Consider the following 17,693-nt stretch of genomic DNA (forward strand, 5'->3'; position numbering starts at 1 on the left):
GGCTCTGTTCTACTGAAACATCCTGCTACTCTGGAAGAGGCCTCTGTTCTACTGAAACATCCTGCTACTCTGGAAGAGGCCTCTGTTCTACTGAAACATCCTGCTACTCTGGAAGAGGTCTCTGTTCTACTGAAACATCCTGCTACTCTGGAAGAGGAGGGCTCTGTTCTCCTGAAACATCCTGCTACTCTGGAAGAGGTAGGGCTCTGTTCTCCTGAAACATCCTGCTACTCTGGAAGAGGTAGGGCTCTGTTCTACTGAAACACCCTGCTACTCTGGAAGAGGTCTCTGTTCTCCTGAAACATCCTGCTACTCTGGAAGAGGTACGGCTCTGTTCTACTGAAACATCCTGCTACTCTGGAAGAGGTCTCTGTTCTACTGAAACATCCTGCTACTCTGGAAGAGGTCTCTGTTCTACTGAAACATCCTGCTACTCTGGAAGAGGAGGGCTCTGTTCTCCTGAAACATCCTGCTACTCTGGAAGAGGTACGGCTCTGTTCTACTGAAACACCCTGCTACTCTGGAAGAGGTAGGTCTCTGTTCTACTGAAACATCCTGCTACTCTGGAAGAGGCCTCTGTTCTACTGAAACATCCTGCTACTCTGGAAGAGGTCTCTGTTCTACTGAAACATCCTGCTACTCTGGAAGAGGAGGGCTCTGTTCTCCTGAAACATCCTGCTACTCTGGAAGAGGTAGGGCTCTGTTCTCCTGAAACATCCTGCTACTCTGGAAGAGGTAGGGCTCTGTTCTACTGAAACACCCTGCTACTCTGGAAGAGGTCTCTGTTCTCCTGAAACATCCTGCTACTCTGGAAGAGGTACGGCTCTGTTCTACTGAAACATCCTGCTACTCTGGAAGAGGTCTCTGTTCTACTGAAACATCCTGCTACTCTGGAAGAGGTAGGGCTCTGTTCTACTGAAACACCCTGCTACTCTGGAAGAGGTAGGTCTCTGTTCTACTGAAACATCCTGCTACTCTGGAAGAGGCCTCTGTTCTACTGAAACATCCTGCTACTCTGGAAGAGGCCTCTGTTCTACTGAAACATCCTGCTACTCTGGAAGAGGTCTCTGTTCTACTGAAACATCCTGCTACTCTGGAAGAGGAGGGCTCTGTTCTCCTGAAACATCCTGCTACTCTGGAAGAGGTCTCTGTTCTCCTGAAACATCCTGCTACTCTGGAAGAGGTAGGGCTCTGTTCTACTGAAACACCCTGCTACTCTGGAAGAGGTCTCTGTTCTCCTGAAACATCCTGCTACTCTGGAAGAGGTACGGCTCTGTTCTACTGAAACATCCTGCTACTCTGGAAGAGGCCTCTGTTCTACTGAAACATCCTGCTACTCTGGAAGAGGTCTCTGTTCTACTGAAACATCCTGCTACTCTGGAAGAGGTACGGCTCTGTTCTACTGAAACACCCTGCTACTCTGGAAGAGGTAGGTCTCTGTTCTACTGAAACACCCTGCTACTCTGGAAGAGGTCTCTGTTCTCCTGAAACATCCTGCTACTCTGGAAGAGGTAGGTCTGTTCCTCCTAGCTTCTGTTGACTGAGTCACTCTGTTTGGTTAGTTAAATCTTTATCTCTTTTCTGTCGTGGGACTTTACCTTTTGCAGCTGACTTTCTTTTAAATAACACACACACACACACACACCACACACACTCACACCACACACACTCACACCACACACACTCACACCACACACACACCACACACACTCACACCACACACACACACACCACACCACACACACACACACACTCACACCACACCACACACACACCACACACACACACACCACACACACCACACCACACCACACACACCACACCACACCACACCACACACACACACCACACCACACACACACACACACTCGGGGTTGGTTAGGTAAAAGGTGGTTACCTATTAGCTTGATGTTGTCCTGTTCATCCAACAGCAGGTTCTCAATCTTCAGGTCCCTGTGAGACACAGAGAGGAACATTACAGTCACTGGTTAAATCATCTCATTACAGCTGGCATATGCTGATACTATGCTGAAGAGCTGTGTGTGTGTGTCTCTATGTGTGTGTGTGTGTGTGTGTGTGTGTGTGTGTGTGTGTGTGTGTGTGTGTGTGTGTGTGTGTGTGTGTGTGTGTGTGTGTGTGTGTGTGTGTGTGGTGTGTGTGTGGTGTGTGTGTGTGTGTGTGTGTGTGTGTGTGTGTGGTGTGTGTGGGGTGTGTGTGTGTGGTGTGTGTGTGTCTCTGTGTGTGGTGTGTGTGTGTGGTGTGTGTGGTGTGGTGTGGTGTGTGTGTGTGGTGTGTATGTCTCTGTGTGTGTGTGTGTGGTGTGTATGTCTCTGTGTGTGTGTGTGTGTGTCTCTGTGTGTGGTGTGTGTGTGTGTGGTGTGGTGTGGTGTGTGTGTGTGTGTGTGTGTGTGTGTGTGTGTGTGTGTGTGTGTGTGTGGTGTGTATGTCTCTGTGTGTGTGTGTGTGGTGTGTGTGTATGTCTCTGTGTGTGTGTGGTGTGTATGTCTCTGTGTGTGTGTGTGTGGTGTGTGTGTCTCTGTGTGGTGTGTGTGTGTATGTCTCTGTGTGTGTGTGTGTGTGTATGTCTCTGTGTGGTGTGTGTGTGTATGTCTCTGTGTGGTGTGTGTGTGTATGTCTCTGTGTGTGTGTGTGTGTATGTCTCTGTGTGGTGTGTGTGTGTATGTCTCTGTGTGGTGTGTGTGTGTATGTCTCTGTGTGTGTGTGTGTGTATGTCTCTGTGTGGTGTGTGTGTGTATGTCTCTGTGTGTGTGTGGTGTGTATGTCTCTGTGTGTGTGTGTGGTGTGTGTGTCTCTGTGTGGTGTGTATGTCTCTGTGTGGTGTGTGTGTGTATGTCTCTGTGTGGTGTGTGTGTGTATGTCTCTGTGTGGTGTGTGTGTGTATGTCTCTGTGTGGTGTGTGTGTGTATGTCTCTGTGTGTGTGTGTGTGTGTATGTCTCTGTGTGTGTGTGTACCTGTGCACCACTCCAGCTCTGTGTAGATGCTCCACAGCCATCACCAGCTGACGAACGTATTTCTGCGTCTCTCTCTCATCCAGCTTCTTCTTATCGTAGATCCGGTTCATGAGGTTTCCTCCAGGACACAACTCCATCACCAGGTAGTAACTGATGATAACAGGACACAACTCCATCACCAGGTAGTAACTGATGATAACAGGACACAACTCCATCACCAGGTAGTAACTGATGATAACAGATGACAGGACACAACTCCATCACCAGGTAGTAACTGATGATAACAGGACACAACTCCATCACCAGGTAGTAACTGATGATAACAGATGACAGGACACAACTCCATCACCAGGTAGTAACTGATGATAACAGGACACAACTCCATCACCAGGTAGTAACTGATGATAACAGACACAACTCCATCACCAGGTAGTAACTGATGATAACAGGACACAACTCCATCACCAGGTAGTAACTGATGATAACAGGACACAACTCCATCACCAGGTAGTAACTGATGATAACAGGACACAACTCCATCACCAGGTAGTAACTGATGATAACAGGACACAACTCCATCACCAGGTAGTAACTGATGATAACAGGACACAACTCCATCACCAGGTAGTAACTGATGATAACAGGACACAACTCCATCACCAGGTAGTAACTGATGATAACAGGACACAACTCCATCACCAGGTAGTAACTGATGATAACAGGACACAACTCCATCACCAGGTAGTAACTGATGATAACAGGACACAGCTCCATCACCAGGTAGTAACTGATGATAACAGGACACAACTCCATCACCAGGTAGTAACTGATGATAACAGGACACAACTCCATCACCAGGTAGTAACTGATGATAACAGGACACAACTCCATCACCAGGTAGTAACTGATGATAACAGGACACAACTCCATCACCAGGTAGTAACTGATGATAACAGATGACAGGACAACTCCATCACCAGGTAGTAACTGATGATAACAGATGACAGGACACAACTCCATCACCAGGTAGTAACTGATGATAACAGATGACAGGACAACTCCATCACCAGGTAGTAACTGATGATAACAGATGACAGGACAACTCCATCACCAGGTAGTAACTGATGATAACAGATGACAGGACACAACTCCATCACCAGTATGTCCAGTAGTCTATAGTATAGTATATAGTATAGTCTATAGTATAGTATATAGTATAGTATAGTATAGTATAGTATATAGTATAGTATTGTACATAGTATAGTACCTGTTCTCAGTCTCCAGTATGTCCAGCAGCTGGGTGATGTTGGGGTGTCTGATCATCTGTTGGATATGACCCTCTCTACGGAGGTTCTTAGTCACATACGAGTCCTTCTTCGCCTTCCTCTTATCTATCACCTTTACTGCAACCTGGGAGAGAGGGAGGGAAGGGAGGAGGGAGGGATGAGAGACGGAGGGAAAGGGAGGAGGGAGGAGGGAGGGAGGGAAGGAGAGCGAGAGGGAAGGAGAGAGGGTGGGAAGGAGAGAGGGTGGGAAGGAGAGAGGGAGGGAAGGAGAGAGGGAGGGAAGGAGAGAGGGTGGGAAGGAGAGCGGAGGGAAGGGAGGAGGGAGGGAAGGAGAGAGGGTGGGAAGGAGAGAGGGTGGGAAGGAGAGAGGGAGGGAAGGAGAGAGGGAGGGAAGAGAGAGGGTGGGAAGGAGAGAGGGAGGGAAGGAGAGAGGGTGGGAAGGAGAGAGGGTGGGAAGGAGAGAGGGAGGGAAGGAGAGAGGGTGGGAAGGAGAGAGGGAGGGAAGGAGAGACGGAGGGAGGGAGGAGGGGGGGAGGGAGGGAGGGAGGGAAGGAGAGAGGGAGGGAGGAGGAGAGAGGGGGAGGGAAGGAGGAAGGAGAGGGGGGAAGGAGAGAGGGTGAGGGAAGGAGAGAGGGTGGGAAGGAGAGAGGGAGGGAAGGAGAGAGGGGGGAAGGAGAGAGGGTGGGAAGGAGAGAGGGAGGGAAGGAGAGAGGGTGGGAAGGAGAGAGGGAGTGCAGGAGAGACGGAGGGAAGGGAGGAGGGAGGGAAGGGGAGGAGGGAGGGAAAGGGAGGAGGGAGGGAAGGAAGGAAGGAGAGAGGGAGGGAAGGAGAGAGGGAGGGAAGGGAGGAGGGAGGGAAGGAGAGAGGGAGGGAAGGAGAGAGGGAGGGAAGGGAGTGAAGGAGAGAGGGAGGAAAGGGAGGAGGGATAGAGAGAAATAAGAAGATCACTCTCTAGGCTACAGACACAGCGCAGCCTGACCACTCCACTCTGTGAGATATGATATCATTAACAACTTTACCCATGGAGAATGGACCAGGAGACTGGTGGAAATGTGAAACAGGCATGGAACGAAGCGGTGGATGGGAGAGAGAGAGAGAAGCCCTCCTGTATATAGTAACCTGTACTGGTCTGTCTCCAATCCTCCTGTATATAGTAACCTGTACTGGTCTGTCTCCAATCCTCCTGTATATAGTAACCTGTACTGGTCTGTCTCCAATCCTCCTGTATATAGTAACCTGTACTGGTCTGTCTCCAATCCTCCTGTATATAGTAACCTGTACTGGTCTGTCCAACCCCTCCTGTATATAGTAACCTGTACTGGTCTGTCCATCCCCTCCTGTATATAGTAACCTGTACTGGTCTGTCTCCAATCCTCCTGTATATAGTAACCTGTACTGGTCTGTCCATCCCCTCCTGTATATAGTAACCTGTACTGGTCTGTCTCCAATCCTCCTGTATATAGTAACCTGTACTGGTCTGTCTCCAATCCTCCTGTATATAGTAACCTGTACTGGTCTGTCTCCAATCCTCCTGTATATAGTAACCTGTACTGGTCTGTCCAACCCCTCCTGTATATAGTAACCTGTACTGGTCTGTCTCCAATCCTCCTGTATATAGTAATCTGTACTGGTCTGTCTCCAATCCTCCTGTATATAGTAACCTGTACTGGTCTGTCCAACCCCTCCTGTATATAGTAACCTGTACTGGTCTGTCTCCAATCCTCCTGTATATAGTAACCTGTACTGGTCTGTCTCCAATCCTCCTGTATATAGTAACCTGTACTGGTCTGTCCAACCCCTCCTGTATATAGTAACCTGTACTGGTCTGTCTCCAATCCTCCTGTATATAGTAACCTGTACTGGTCTGTCTCCAATCCTCCTGTATATAGTAACCTGTACTGGTCTATCCATCCCCTCCTGTATATAGTAACCTGTACTGGTCTGTCTCCAATCCTCCTGTATATAGTAACCTGTACTGGTCTGTCTCCAATCCTCCTGTATATAGTAACCTGTACTGGTCTGTCTCCAATCCTCCTGTATGTAGTAACCTGTACTGGTCTGTCCCTACCCTCCTGTATATAGTAACCTGTACTGGTCTGTCTCCAATCCTCCTGTATATAGTAACCTGTACTGGTCTGTCCATCCCCTCCTGTATATAGTAACCTGTACTGGTCTGTCTCCAATCCTCCTGTATATAGTAACCTGTACTGGTCTGTCCATCCCCTCCTGTATATAGTAACCTGTACTGGTCTGTCTCCAATCCTCCTGTATATAGTAACCTGTACTGGTCTGTCTCCAATCCTCCTGTATATAGTAACCTGTACTGGTCTGTCTCCAATCCTCCTGTATATAGTAACCTGTACTGGTCTGTCCCTACCCTCCTGTATATAGTAACCTGTACTGGTCTGTGTCACTACAGCAGCTGCCTCCAGCATGTCTAACACACTATACCATTAGAGCCTGCAGGGGTGTGTGTGTGTGTGTGTGTGTGTGTGTGTGTGTGTGTGTGTGTGTGTGTGTGTGTGTGTGTGTGTGTGTGTGTGTGTGTGTGTGTGTGTGTGTGTGTGTGTGTGTGTGAGAGGTTTATAGTATATATGTGGCGAATGGGGGACATGAACTAACCATTTGGCCTCCCTTTCTCCACCGATAGAGGAGGGTAAGGTTCGCTTCCCACTCAGTTTATAACAGCTCACAGACTCTCTAACACACACACACACACACACACAGAAAGAGAGAGGAGCGGGTGGACGTTAGGGCATTATGTCCCAGATTTAACCTTCTGCCTGCCTGCCTGCCTGTCTTTCTGTGTCTGTGTGGTTAATCTTAAAATACCCTCTAAGATACTTCACATACGGGCTAATCTTCTTCAAACAATTAAACACAGCTCACTCTCCAATTCTTGTGAACACGAATAAGCCTCCCACTATCTCCTTCCCACTGTCTCCATCTCACTACCTCCCACTGTCTCTGTCCCACTACCTCCCACTGTCTCCATCCCACTACCTCCCTCTACCTCCATCCCACTACCTCCCACTGTCTCCATCTCACTACCTCCCACTGTCTCCATCTCACTACCTCCCACTGTCTCCATCCCACTACCTCCCACTGTCTCCATCCCACTACCTCCCACTGTCTCCATCTCACTACCTCCCACTGTCTCCATCCCACTACCTCCCACTGTCTCTGTCCCACTACCTCCCACTGTCTCCGTCTCACTACCTCCCACTGTCTCCGTCTCACTACCTCCCACTGTCTCCGTCTCACTACCTCCCACTGTCTCCATCTCACTACCTCCCACTGTCTCCATCCCACTACCTCCCACTGTCTCCATCCCACTACCTCCCACTACCTCCATCTCACTACCTCCCACTGTCTCCATCCCACTACCTCCCACTGTCTCTGTCCCACTACCTCCCACTGTCTCCATCCCACTACCTCCCACTGTCTCCATCTCACTACCTCCCACTGTCTCTGTCCCACTACCTCCCACTGTCTCCATCCCACTGCCTCCCACTGTCTCCATCCCACAACCTCCCACTACCTCCATCCCACTACCTCCCACTGTCTCCATCCCACTACCTCCCACTGTCTCATCCCACTACCTCCCACTGTCTCCATCTCACTACCTCCCACTGTCTCCGTCTCACTACCTCCATCTCACTACCTCCCACTGTCTCTGTCTCACTACCTCCCACTGTCTCCATCCCACTACCTCCCACTCCCTCCCACTGTCTACATCTCACTACCTCCCACTGTCTCCGTCCCACTGCCTCCCACTGTCTCCATCCCACTGCCTCCCACTGTCTCCGTCCCACTGCCTCCCACTGTCTCCATCCCACTACCTCCCACTGTCTCCGTCCCACTGCCTCCCACTGTCTCCGTCCCACTACCTCCCACTGTCTCCATCCCACTGTCTCCATCCCACTACCTCCCACTGTCTCCATCTCACTACCTCCCACTGTCTCCATCCCACTACCTCCCACTGTCTCCATCTCACTACCTCCCACTGTCTCCGTCCCACTACCTCCCACTGTCTCCATCTCACTACCTCCCACTGTCTCCGTCCCACTACCTCCCACTGTCTCCATCCCACTACCTCCCACTGTCTCCATCCCACTACCTCCCACTGTCTCCGTCCCACTACCTCCCACTGTCTCCATCCCACTACCTCCCACTGTCTCCGTCTCACTACCTCCCACTGTCTCCATCCCACTACCTCCCACTGTCTCCATCCCACTACCTCCCACTGTCTCCATCCCACTACCTCCCACTGTCTCCATCCCACTACCTCCCACTGTCTCCATCCCACTACCTCCCACTGTCTCCATCCCACTACCTCCCACTGTCTCCATCCCACTACCTCCCACTGTCTCCATCCCACTACCTCCCACTGTCTCCATCCCACTACCTCCCACTGTCTCCATCCCACTACCTCCCACTGTCTCCATCCCTCTACCTCCCACTGTCTCCATCTCACTACCTCCCACTGTCTACATCCCACTACCTCCCACTACCTCCATCCCACTACCTCCCACTGTCTCCATCCCACTACCTCCATCCCACTACCTCCATCCCACTACCTCCATCCCACTACCTCCATCCCACTACCTCCCACTACCTCCCACTGTCTCCATCCCACTACCTCCCACTGCCTCCATCCCACTACCTCCATCCCACTGCCTCCATCCCACTACCTCCCACTGTCTCCATCCCACTACCTCCCACTGTCTCCATCCCACTACCTCCCACTGTCTCCATCCCACTACCTCCCACTGTCTCCATCCCACTACCTCCCACTGCCTCCATCCCACTACCTCCATCCCACTGCCTCCATCCCACTACCTCCCACTGTCTCCATCCCACTACCTCCCACTGTCTCCATCCCACTACCTCCATCTCACTACCTCCCACTGTCTCCGTCTCACTACCTCCCACTGTCTCCATCCCACTACCTCCCACTGTCTCCATCCCACTACCTCCCACTACCTCCATCTCACTACCTCCCACTGTCTCCGTCTCACTACCTCCATCTCACTACCTCCCACTGTCTCCGTCTCACTACCTCCCACTGTCTCCATCCCACTACCTCCCACTGTCTCCATCCCACTACCTCCCACTGTCTACATCTCACTACCTCCCACTGTCTCCATCCCACTACCTCCATCTCACTACCTCCCACTGTCTCCGTCTCACTACCTCCCACTGTCTCCATCCCACTGCCTCCCACTGTCTCATCCCACTACCTCCCACTACCTCCCACTGTCTCCGTCTCACTACCTCCCACTGTCTCCATCCCACTACCTCCCACTGTCTCCATCCCACTACCTCCCACTGTCTCCATCCCACTACCTCCCACTGTCTCCATCCCACTACCTCCCACTGTCTACATCTCACTACCTCCCACTGTCTCCATCCCACTACCTCCATCTCACTACCTCCCACTGTCTCCGTCTCACTACCTCCCACTGTCTCCATCCCACTACCTCCCACTGTCTCATCCCACTACCTCCCACTACCTCCCACTGTCTACATCTCACTACCTCCCACTGTCTCCGTTTCACTACCTCCCACTGTCTCCATCCCACTACCTCCCACTGTCTCCATCCCACTACCTCCCACTGTCTCCATCCCACTACCTCCCACTGTCTCCGTCCCACTACCTCCCACTGTCTCCATCCCACTACCTCCCACTGTCTCCGTCTCACTACCTCCCACTGTCTCCATCCCACTACCTCCCACTACCTCCATCCCACTACCTCCCACTGTCTCCATCCAACTACCTCCCACTGTCTCCATCTCACTACCTCCCACTGTCTCCGTCTCACTACCTCCCACTGTCTCCATCCCACTAACTCCCACTGTCTCCATCCCACTACCTCCCACTGTCTCCATCCCACTACCTCCCACTGTCTCCATCCCACTACCTCCCACTGTCTCCGTCTCACTACCTCCCACTGTCTCCATCCCTCTACCTCCATCCCACTACCTCCCACTGTCTCCGTCTCACTACCTCCCACTGTCTCCATCCCTCTACCTCCATCTCACTACCTCCCACTGTCTCCATCCCTCTACCTCCATCTCACTACCTCCCACTGTCTCCATCCCACTACCTCCCACTGTCTCCATCCCACTACCTCCCACTGTCTCCGTCTCACTACCTCCCACTGTCTCCATCTCATTACCTCCCACTGTCTCCGTCTCACTACCTCCCACTGTCTCCATCTCATTACCTCCCACTGTCTCCGTCTCACTACCTCCCACTGTCTCCATCCCTCTACCTCCATCTCACTACCTCCCACTGTCTCCATCCCACTACCTCCCACTGTCTCCATCCCACTACCTCCCACTGTCTCCGTCCCACTACCTCCCACTGTCTCCATCTCACTACCTCCCACTGTCTCCATCCCACTACCTCCCACTGTCTCCATCTCACTACCTCCCACTGTCTCCATCCCACTACCTCCCACTGTCTCCATCTCACTACCTCCCACTGTCTCCATCCCACTACCTCCCACTGTCTCCATCTCACTACCTCCCACTGTCTCCATCCCACTACCTCCCACTGTCTCCATCTCACTACCTCCCACTGTCTCCATCCCACTACCTCCCACTGTCTCCATCCCACTACCTCCCACTGTCTCCATCCCACTACCTCCCACTGTCTCCATCCCACTACCTCCCACTGTCTCCATCCCACTACCTCCCACTGTCTCCGTCCCACTACCTCCCACTGTCTCCGTCCCACTACCTCCCACTGTCTTCGTCCCACTACCTCCCACTGTCTCCGTCCCACTACCTCCCACTGTCTCCGTCCCACTACCTCCCACTGTCTCCGTCCCACTACCTCCCACTGTCTCCATCCCACTACCTCCCACTGTCTCCATCCCACTACCTCCCACTGTCTCCATCCCACAACCTCCCACTGTCTCCATCTCACTACCTCCCACTGTCTCCATCCCACTACCTCCCACTGTCTCCATCTCACTACCTCCCACTGTCTCCATCCCACTACCTCCCACTGTCTCCATCTCACTACCTCCCACTGTCTCCGTCTCACTACCTCCCACTGTCTCCGTCCCACTACCTCCCACTGTCTCCGTCTCACTACCTCCCACTGTCTCCGTCCCACTACCTCCCACTGTCTCCGTCCCACAACCTCCCACTGTCTCCGTCCCACATCTCCCACTGTCTCCGTCCCACTACCTCCCACTGTCTCCGTCCCACTACCTCCCACTGTCTCCGTCCCACTACCTCCCACTGTCTCCATCCCACTACCTCCCACTGTCTCCATCCCACTACCTCCCACTGTCTCCATCCCACTACCTCCCACTGTCTCTGTCCCACAACCTCCCACTGTCTCTGTCCCACAATCTCCCACTGTCTCCGTCCCACATCTCCCACTGTCTCCATCCCACTACCTCCCACTGTCTCCATCCCACTACCTCCCACTGTCTCCGTCCCACTACCTCCCACTGTCTCCATCCCACTACCTCCCACTGTCTCCATCCCACTACCTCCCACTGTCTCCATCCCACTACCTCCCACTGTCTCCATCCCACTACCTCCCACTGTCTCCATCCCACTACCTCCCACTGTCTCCATCCCACTACCTCCCACTGTCTCCGTCCCACTCCCTCCCACTGTCTCCATCCCACTACCTCCCACTGTCTCCATCCGCCTACTATTCTCTACCACCTAGATAACTACTGACATCAGATCAATAGATATCTACTGTTTATAGTGGGGGTATACTGGGGGAGAGGAGATGGAGAGTGGGGGTATACTGGTGGAGAGGAGATGGAGAGTGGGGGGTATACTGGGGGAGGGGAGATGGAGAGTGGGGGTATACTGGGGGAGGGGCGACGGAGAGTGGGGGTATACTGGGGAGGGAAGACGGAGAGTGGGGGTATACTGGGGGAGGGGAGACGGAGAGTGGGGGTATACTGTTGGAGGGGAGATGGAGAGTGGGGGTATACTGGGGGAGGGGAGACGGAGAGTGGGGGTATACTGGGGGAGGGGAGATGGAGAGTGGGGGTATACTGGGGGAGGGGAGACGGAGAGTGGGGGTATACTGGGGGAGGGGAGATGGAGAGTGGGGGTATACTGTTGGAGGGGAGATGGAGAGTGGGGGGTATACTGTTGGAGGGGAGATGGAGAGTGGGGGTATACTGGGGGAGGGGAGACGGAGAGTGGGGGTATACTGGGGGAGGGGAGATGGAGAGTGGGGGTATACTGGGGGAGGGGAGACGGAGAGTGGGGGTATACTGGTGGAGGGGAGATGGAGAGTGGGGGTATACTGGTGGAGGGGAGATGGAGAGTGGGGGGAGGGGAGATGGAGAGTGGGGGTATACTGGGGGAGGGGAGATGGAGAGTGGGGGTATACTGGGGGAGAGGAGACAGAGAGTGGGGGTATACTGGGGGAGGGGAGACAGAGAGTGGGGGTATACTGGGGGAGAGGAGACAGAGAGTGGGGGTATACTGGTGGAGGGGAGATGGAGAGTGGGGGTATACTGGGGGAGGGGAGATGGAGAGTGGGGGTATACTGGGGGAGGGGAGACGGAGAGTGGGGGTATACTGGGGGAGAGGAGACAGAGAGTGGGGGTATACTGGGGGAGGGGAGACAGAGAGTGGGGGTATACTGGTGGAGGGGAGATGGAGAGTGGGGGTATACTGGGGGAGGGGAGACGGAGAGTGGGGGTATACTGGGGGAGGGGAGACGGAGAGTGGGGGTATACTGGGGGAGGGGAGACGGAGAGTGGGGGTATACTGGGGGAGGGGAGACGGAGAGTGGGGGTATACTGGGGGAGGGGAGACAGGGCGAGTTAGGAGGAGGGGAGAGGAGACAGGGTGAGTTAGGAGGAGGGGAGAGGAGACAGGGCGAGTTAGGAGGGGGGGAGAGGAGACAGGGCGAGTTAGGAGGAGGGGAGAGGAGACAGGGCGAGTTAGGAGGGGGGGGGACGGGGCGAGTTAGGAGGGGGTTCTCAGCCCAGGGGCCATCTGAACAACTGTTGTTTATCTTCTCTCTCTCAGACAGGCACAGAGGGAAGGGGGGGGGTGGAAGAGGGGGGAATGAGGTCATGCGGGGAAAGTGGGTTACATACATTCAAAACAGATTCATCATACACAACATGTGTTATCTCCCTGACCTCCCCCTCTCCCTCTTTCCTTTGTAATAATATGATCCCCCACACGTTTCTCAGCGCCCCAGACACTGACCCCAAAATACACCGTTGTTTCCAGTGATGGCTCCATCCTCTTCCATCCTTTTTCCTTCCCCATTCAGTACCAACCTCCTCTGTTCTGTCTCTCACGGCCGTGCCTGTCCTATCACAAAGCACCGCTCCTTCCTTACTACCGCCGCTGATGTAATACCGCTCTCCCCCCCACCACCCCCTGCATCCCGTAGTAGACGACCCAGAGAGCAGCGCTGCTCCTCTCCTCTCCTCTCCCCTCCTCTCTCCCCTCCTCTCTCATGACTGTGATTGCCAAGTGTTTGCATCATCCATACAAAGGGAACAAGGGAAGGAGAAAAGAGAGGAGCGTTCTCTCTCTCTCTACAGCTACAGAGTGAAAGGGATACAGGCAGGGGGGTCAATTTCTTTAATATTCTAAATAGGAATTTCAGGTCACACAAACAAACACACACATGGTGAGAAAAAACACACACACACACACACACACACACAGTGAAAACACACACACGTGAAAAACACACACACACACGTGAAAAAACACACACACACACACGTGAAACACACACACGTGAAACACACACACACACACACACAGTGAAAAAACACACACACACAGTGAAAAACACATACAGACACAGTGAAAAAACACACAGTAAAAAACACACACACACACACACACAGTGAAAAAACACACACACACACAGTGAAAAACACACACACACACACAGTGAAAAACACACACACACACACAGTAAAAAACACACACACACACACAGTGAAAAAACACACACACACACAGTGAAAAACACATACAGACACGACACACTGTGAGGAAAAGGGGTATGTGTTTTTGTAATATGCTAATGCATTTGGCTGCACCTCAAAAGCACAGAGAGCCCAGAGAGACAAAGGCAACCAGTGGCCAATGGTAGCCCATATCACAGCTCTACGTTGATGACGAAACACACACACACACACGCACACACACACACACACACACACACACCACACACACACACACACACACACACACACACACACACTTATCAAAGACGTAATTTCATATGTAAGTACCCGCGCCACTTTCTCATGTGCTGGTCTATTCATTAGGACAGTCTCGTTCTGTTTCAGAGGAGATCTCTCTAGAGAGCACAGGTCAACACAGCACAGCTCAACATAACACAACACAGCACAGCACAACACAACACAACACAACACAGCACAACACAGCTCAACACAACACAGCACAACACAGCACAACACAACACAGCTCAACATAGCACAACACAGCACAACACAGCTTAACACAACAAAGCACAGCTCAACACAGCACAGCCACTACCCACCACATGGTACAGAACATGCACTACAGTAAATATTGATAATATTCAAGCTGGGTTTTGGGCAGGAGAGTGTGTGTGTGTGTGTTCACTCCCACTGTGCTGGTCTATAGGAGACCATTCATAATGAATGTGTCATTATTACAATAGGGTTGCATGTGTACATCATACCTCGTGTCATTATGAGTTGTGAAATAAGGTAGAATTGGGTTATTGTTACAGGTTTTGGTTTTTCCATTGATGTTTTGAGGTTGCACACCGTTAGCACATATAGCTCGTTAGCACATATAGCTCGTTAGCACATTTAGCTCGTTAGCACATATAGCTCGTTAGCACATTTAGCTCGTTAGCACATATAGCTCGTTAGCACATTTAGCTCGTTAGCACATATAGCTCGTTAGCACATATAGCTCGTTAGCACATTTAGCTCGTTAGCACATATAGCTCGTTAGCACATATAGCTCGTTAGCACATATAGCTCGTTAGCACATATAGCTCGTTAGCACATTTAGCTCGTTAGCACATTTAGCTCGTTAGCACGTATAGCTCGTTAGCACGTATAGCTCGTTAGCACATTTAGCTCGTTAGCACATTTAGCTCGTTAGCACATTTAGCTCGTTAGCACGTATAGCTCGTTAGCATATTTAGCTCGTTAGCACATATAGCTCGTTAGCATATATAGCTCGTTAGCTCGTTAGCACATATAGCTAGTTAGCACATATAGCTCGTTAGCACGTAGGACGCACTGATTGGTGTCACCTCTTTAGTCAGTATGTGTTACACCTGTGCTGGTTGTCATCTCGTTAATGCCTTGAGAGATGTGGAGGGTCAACACCTTTAGTTGGCTCTCCCTATTTTGATTTCTAGAAAAGCAATCCTTTATATTATTTTGTTTTGCTATCCCTTTTAGGTTTGCTTCCTGTCTTTAAGTTTGGTGTGTTTTTTTTTCTTCTTTTGTTTGCCTCTTCTTGGGCAAATGTAGTGGATGCTCAGGGTGGGTGTCTTTTAGGTCCCAGTTGTTGTTGCTAGTCAACTTTAAGAAACGCTCCTAAAAACCCCACCTGTTTCGTTTTGATTGTTGGTCAGTGACTCTTTGTTAGCTCCCTCTTCTGTTTCAGTGACATTTTGTTGTTGTTGCTGGGGAACGTATCATTATCGACCCCGGCAAACATTATGACCATGTATGTGACTACATCATCTATCCGCTGCAGCTATTAGCCATTCTATAGGACGTTAAACGTGGCAGAAAATATCAATGGCATGACATCACATTTCAATGTAAAGTGGCTATTTACATGTTTAAGTGTTTAAATAGGAGGCTATTGTAAACCCATGTTATAATTAGGTAATTAAGGTGTCTAATTTAAGCAGCTAGTAAAAAGTTGTCAAAATGTCTAATACATATTCTTGTAACTATAGGAAGATTGGTCACTTGGCAAAAGATTTCAAGTGTTTTACATTTCAACATCCAAAATAAATGATCCCACATGCATGGCAAAATGGGACGATTTCTATCACTATTGTAACTTTACGCGCGAGAAACGAACCAAACAAAGCGAAACAAATGTATCAAAATATATCCATCCATCAACAAAAAAACTTAACAATTAGGTTCCAGTACTGTCAACTAGCCTACCTTTTCTCCGGTCATGGCATGTAGTCCCTCTCGGACTTTAGCGAAGGAGCCCTCTCCAAGTTTCCTCCCGATCAAGTAGTTTCCCACCCGCTTGGTATGGTAGAAGTTCCGCAGGATATCCACGGCAGGACTGCTTAGGGAAGCCGGGACAACGTTCTCGTTGTTGGGGGTAGAGGCAGGGGCTTTACCCCCGTGTAACCGGGGACTGTCAACCACCATGTCGAAGTCAGCGGCTGGCATAACCGCTTCTAACTGTCAAACTACAAACGGTTTGTTTTGTTTTTGACCCCGTAGGTTTTTGTTCCTCGCTCTCCTCTGCGCTCTAAACGGGGTCTGTCGTGTATGTGAGGTGCATCTGAAGTAAAGTCTGCCTGTCCGGTGCCCTGTCACAAATAATTGTAAATATTTAACGGAAATCCGAGCTAACCTGTTCAACCTAAAGCGACGGCATGTATGCGCGCACTCAGCAGTTTCTTGAGATTGTGACGCGTCCAAACGTTTTCAATCACTTTATGTAACGGTCCCATGTACAGAGTATAATACAAAATAGTCTTTTTTGACTGAGGAAAAATATAAATATATTGCCAAAACGTTGTTAAAAAGACCTGAAGTCAGTGTAAATATCCTTAAATCCTGTGAGAAACAAACGAAAGTGTTGTTCATTCAACTTGTCTCTCTGTCACTCTCTCAAACTGTTCTGTAATGAGCGTTCCTTTGCGTTGGGTGATTACTGAATAGACTGTTGAATGTGAAGCACGCTGTTTGGTTCGAAGCGACTTTCCCGGTTCAGTGGGTGGGCGTTAATTGTTTGTGTGAAAAAGCTCCCCGACTTGGTAACCGGGCTGAACTGTAATCCTATCAGAGACGGCGGCGGGAGGAGACGTGAGATCCAGAGACCCAAACCCCGCCCTAAGACCATGCTTCTTCTCCCTCTCTCCTCATCTCCAAATACTGTAGCACTCCCCTGCAGCTCAAACAAAGCCAGGTCTAACTCGCCTGGAGACTGGCTATAGGGATGATATCATGTCTTCTCTCTGCCCTGATTGGAAGGTGACTCCTGGTAGATAAAGAACACGGACTTTGATTAATGAGCCTATTGATTTTTCTTGCTGTTTGGAGAAAGATTGACCCTTCTCCTTCACCTAAAGGGACTTGTCTTCAAAACAGATAGACAGAATAGCCTACACCACGAGGTTATTTTATTAACCAATTCATATCCTTAACCTGAATGAAGTGGTATGTAGGCTATATGCAAATATAGGGG

The 17,693-nt window shown here is 50.9% G+C and overlaps 1 protein-coding gene across 1 annotated transcript in view; it reads right to left on the reverse strand.

The window, feature by feature from the left end:
• LOC106606614 (hormonally up-regulated neu tumor-associated kinase homolog A) overlaps window positions 1-17,381 on the reverse strand; it is a 37,137-nt gene extending 19,756 nt beyond the window's left edge. The window contains 4 exon segments of the mRNA XM_082958329.1: window positions 1,898-1,953; window positions 2,974-3,123; window positions 4,241-4,383; window positions 16,430-17,381. Coding sequence (XP_082814455.1) covers window positions 1,898-1,953; window positions 2,974-3,123; window positions 4,241-4,383; window positions 16,430-16,669 — 589 coding nt within the window. The 5' untranslated portion in view covers window positions 16,670-17,381.
• Between the last annotated feature and the right edge of the window lie 312 nt (window positions 17,382-17,693).

The sequence above is a fragment of the Salmo salar genome, chromosome 11 (assembly GCF_965601325.2).
Source record: "Salmo salar chromosome 11, fSalSal1, whole genome shotgun sequence".
Taxonomy (NCBI): domain Eukaryota; kingdom Metazoa; phylum Chordata; class Actinopteri; order Salmoniformes; family Salmonidae; genus Salmo; species Salmo salar.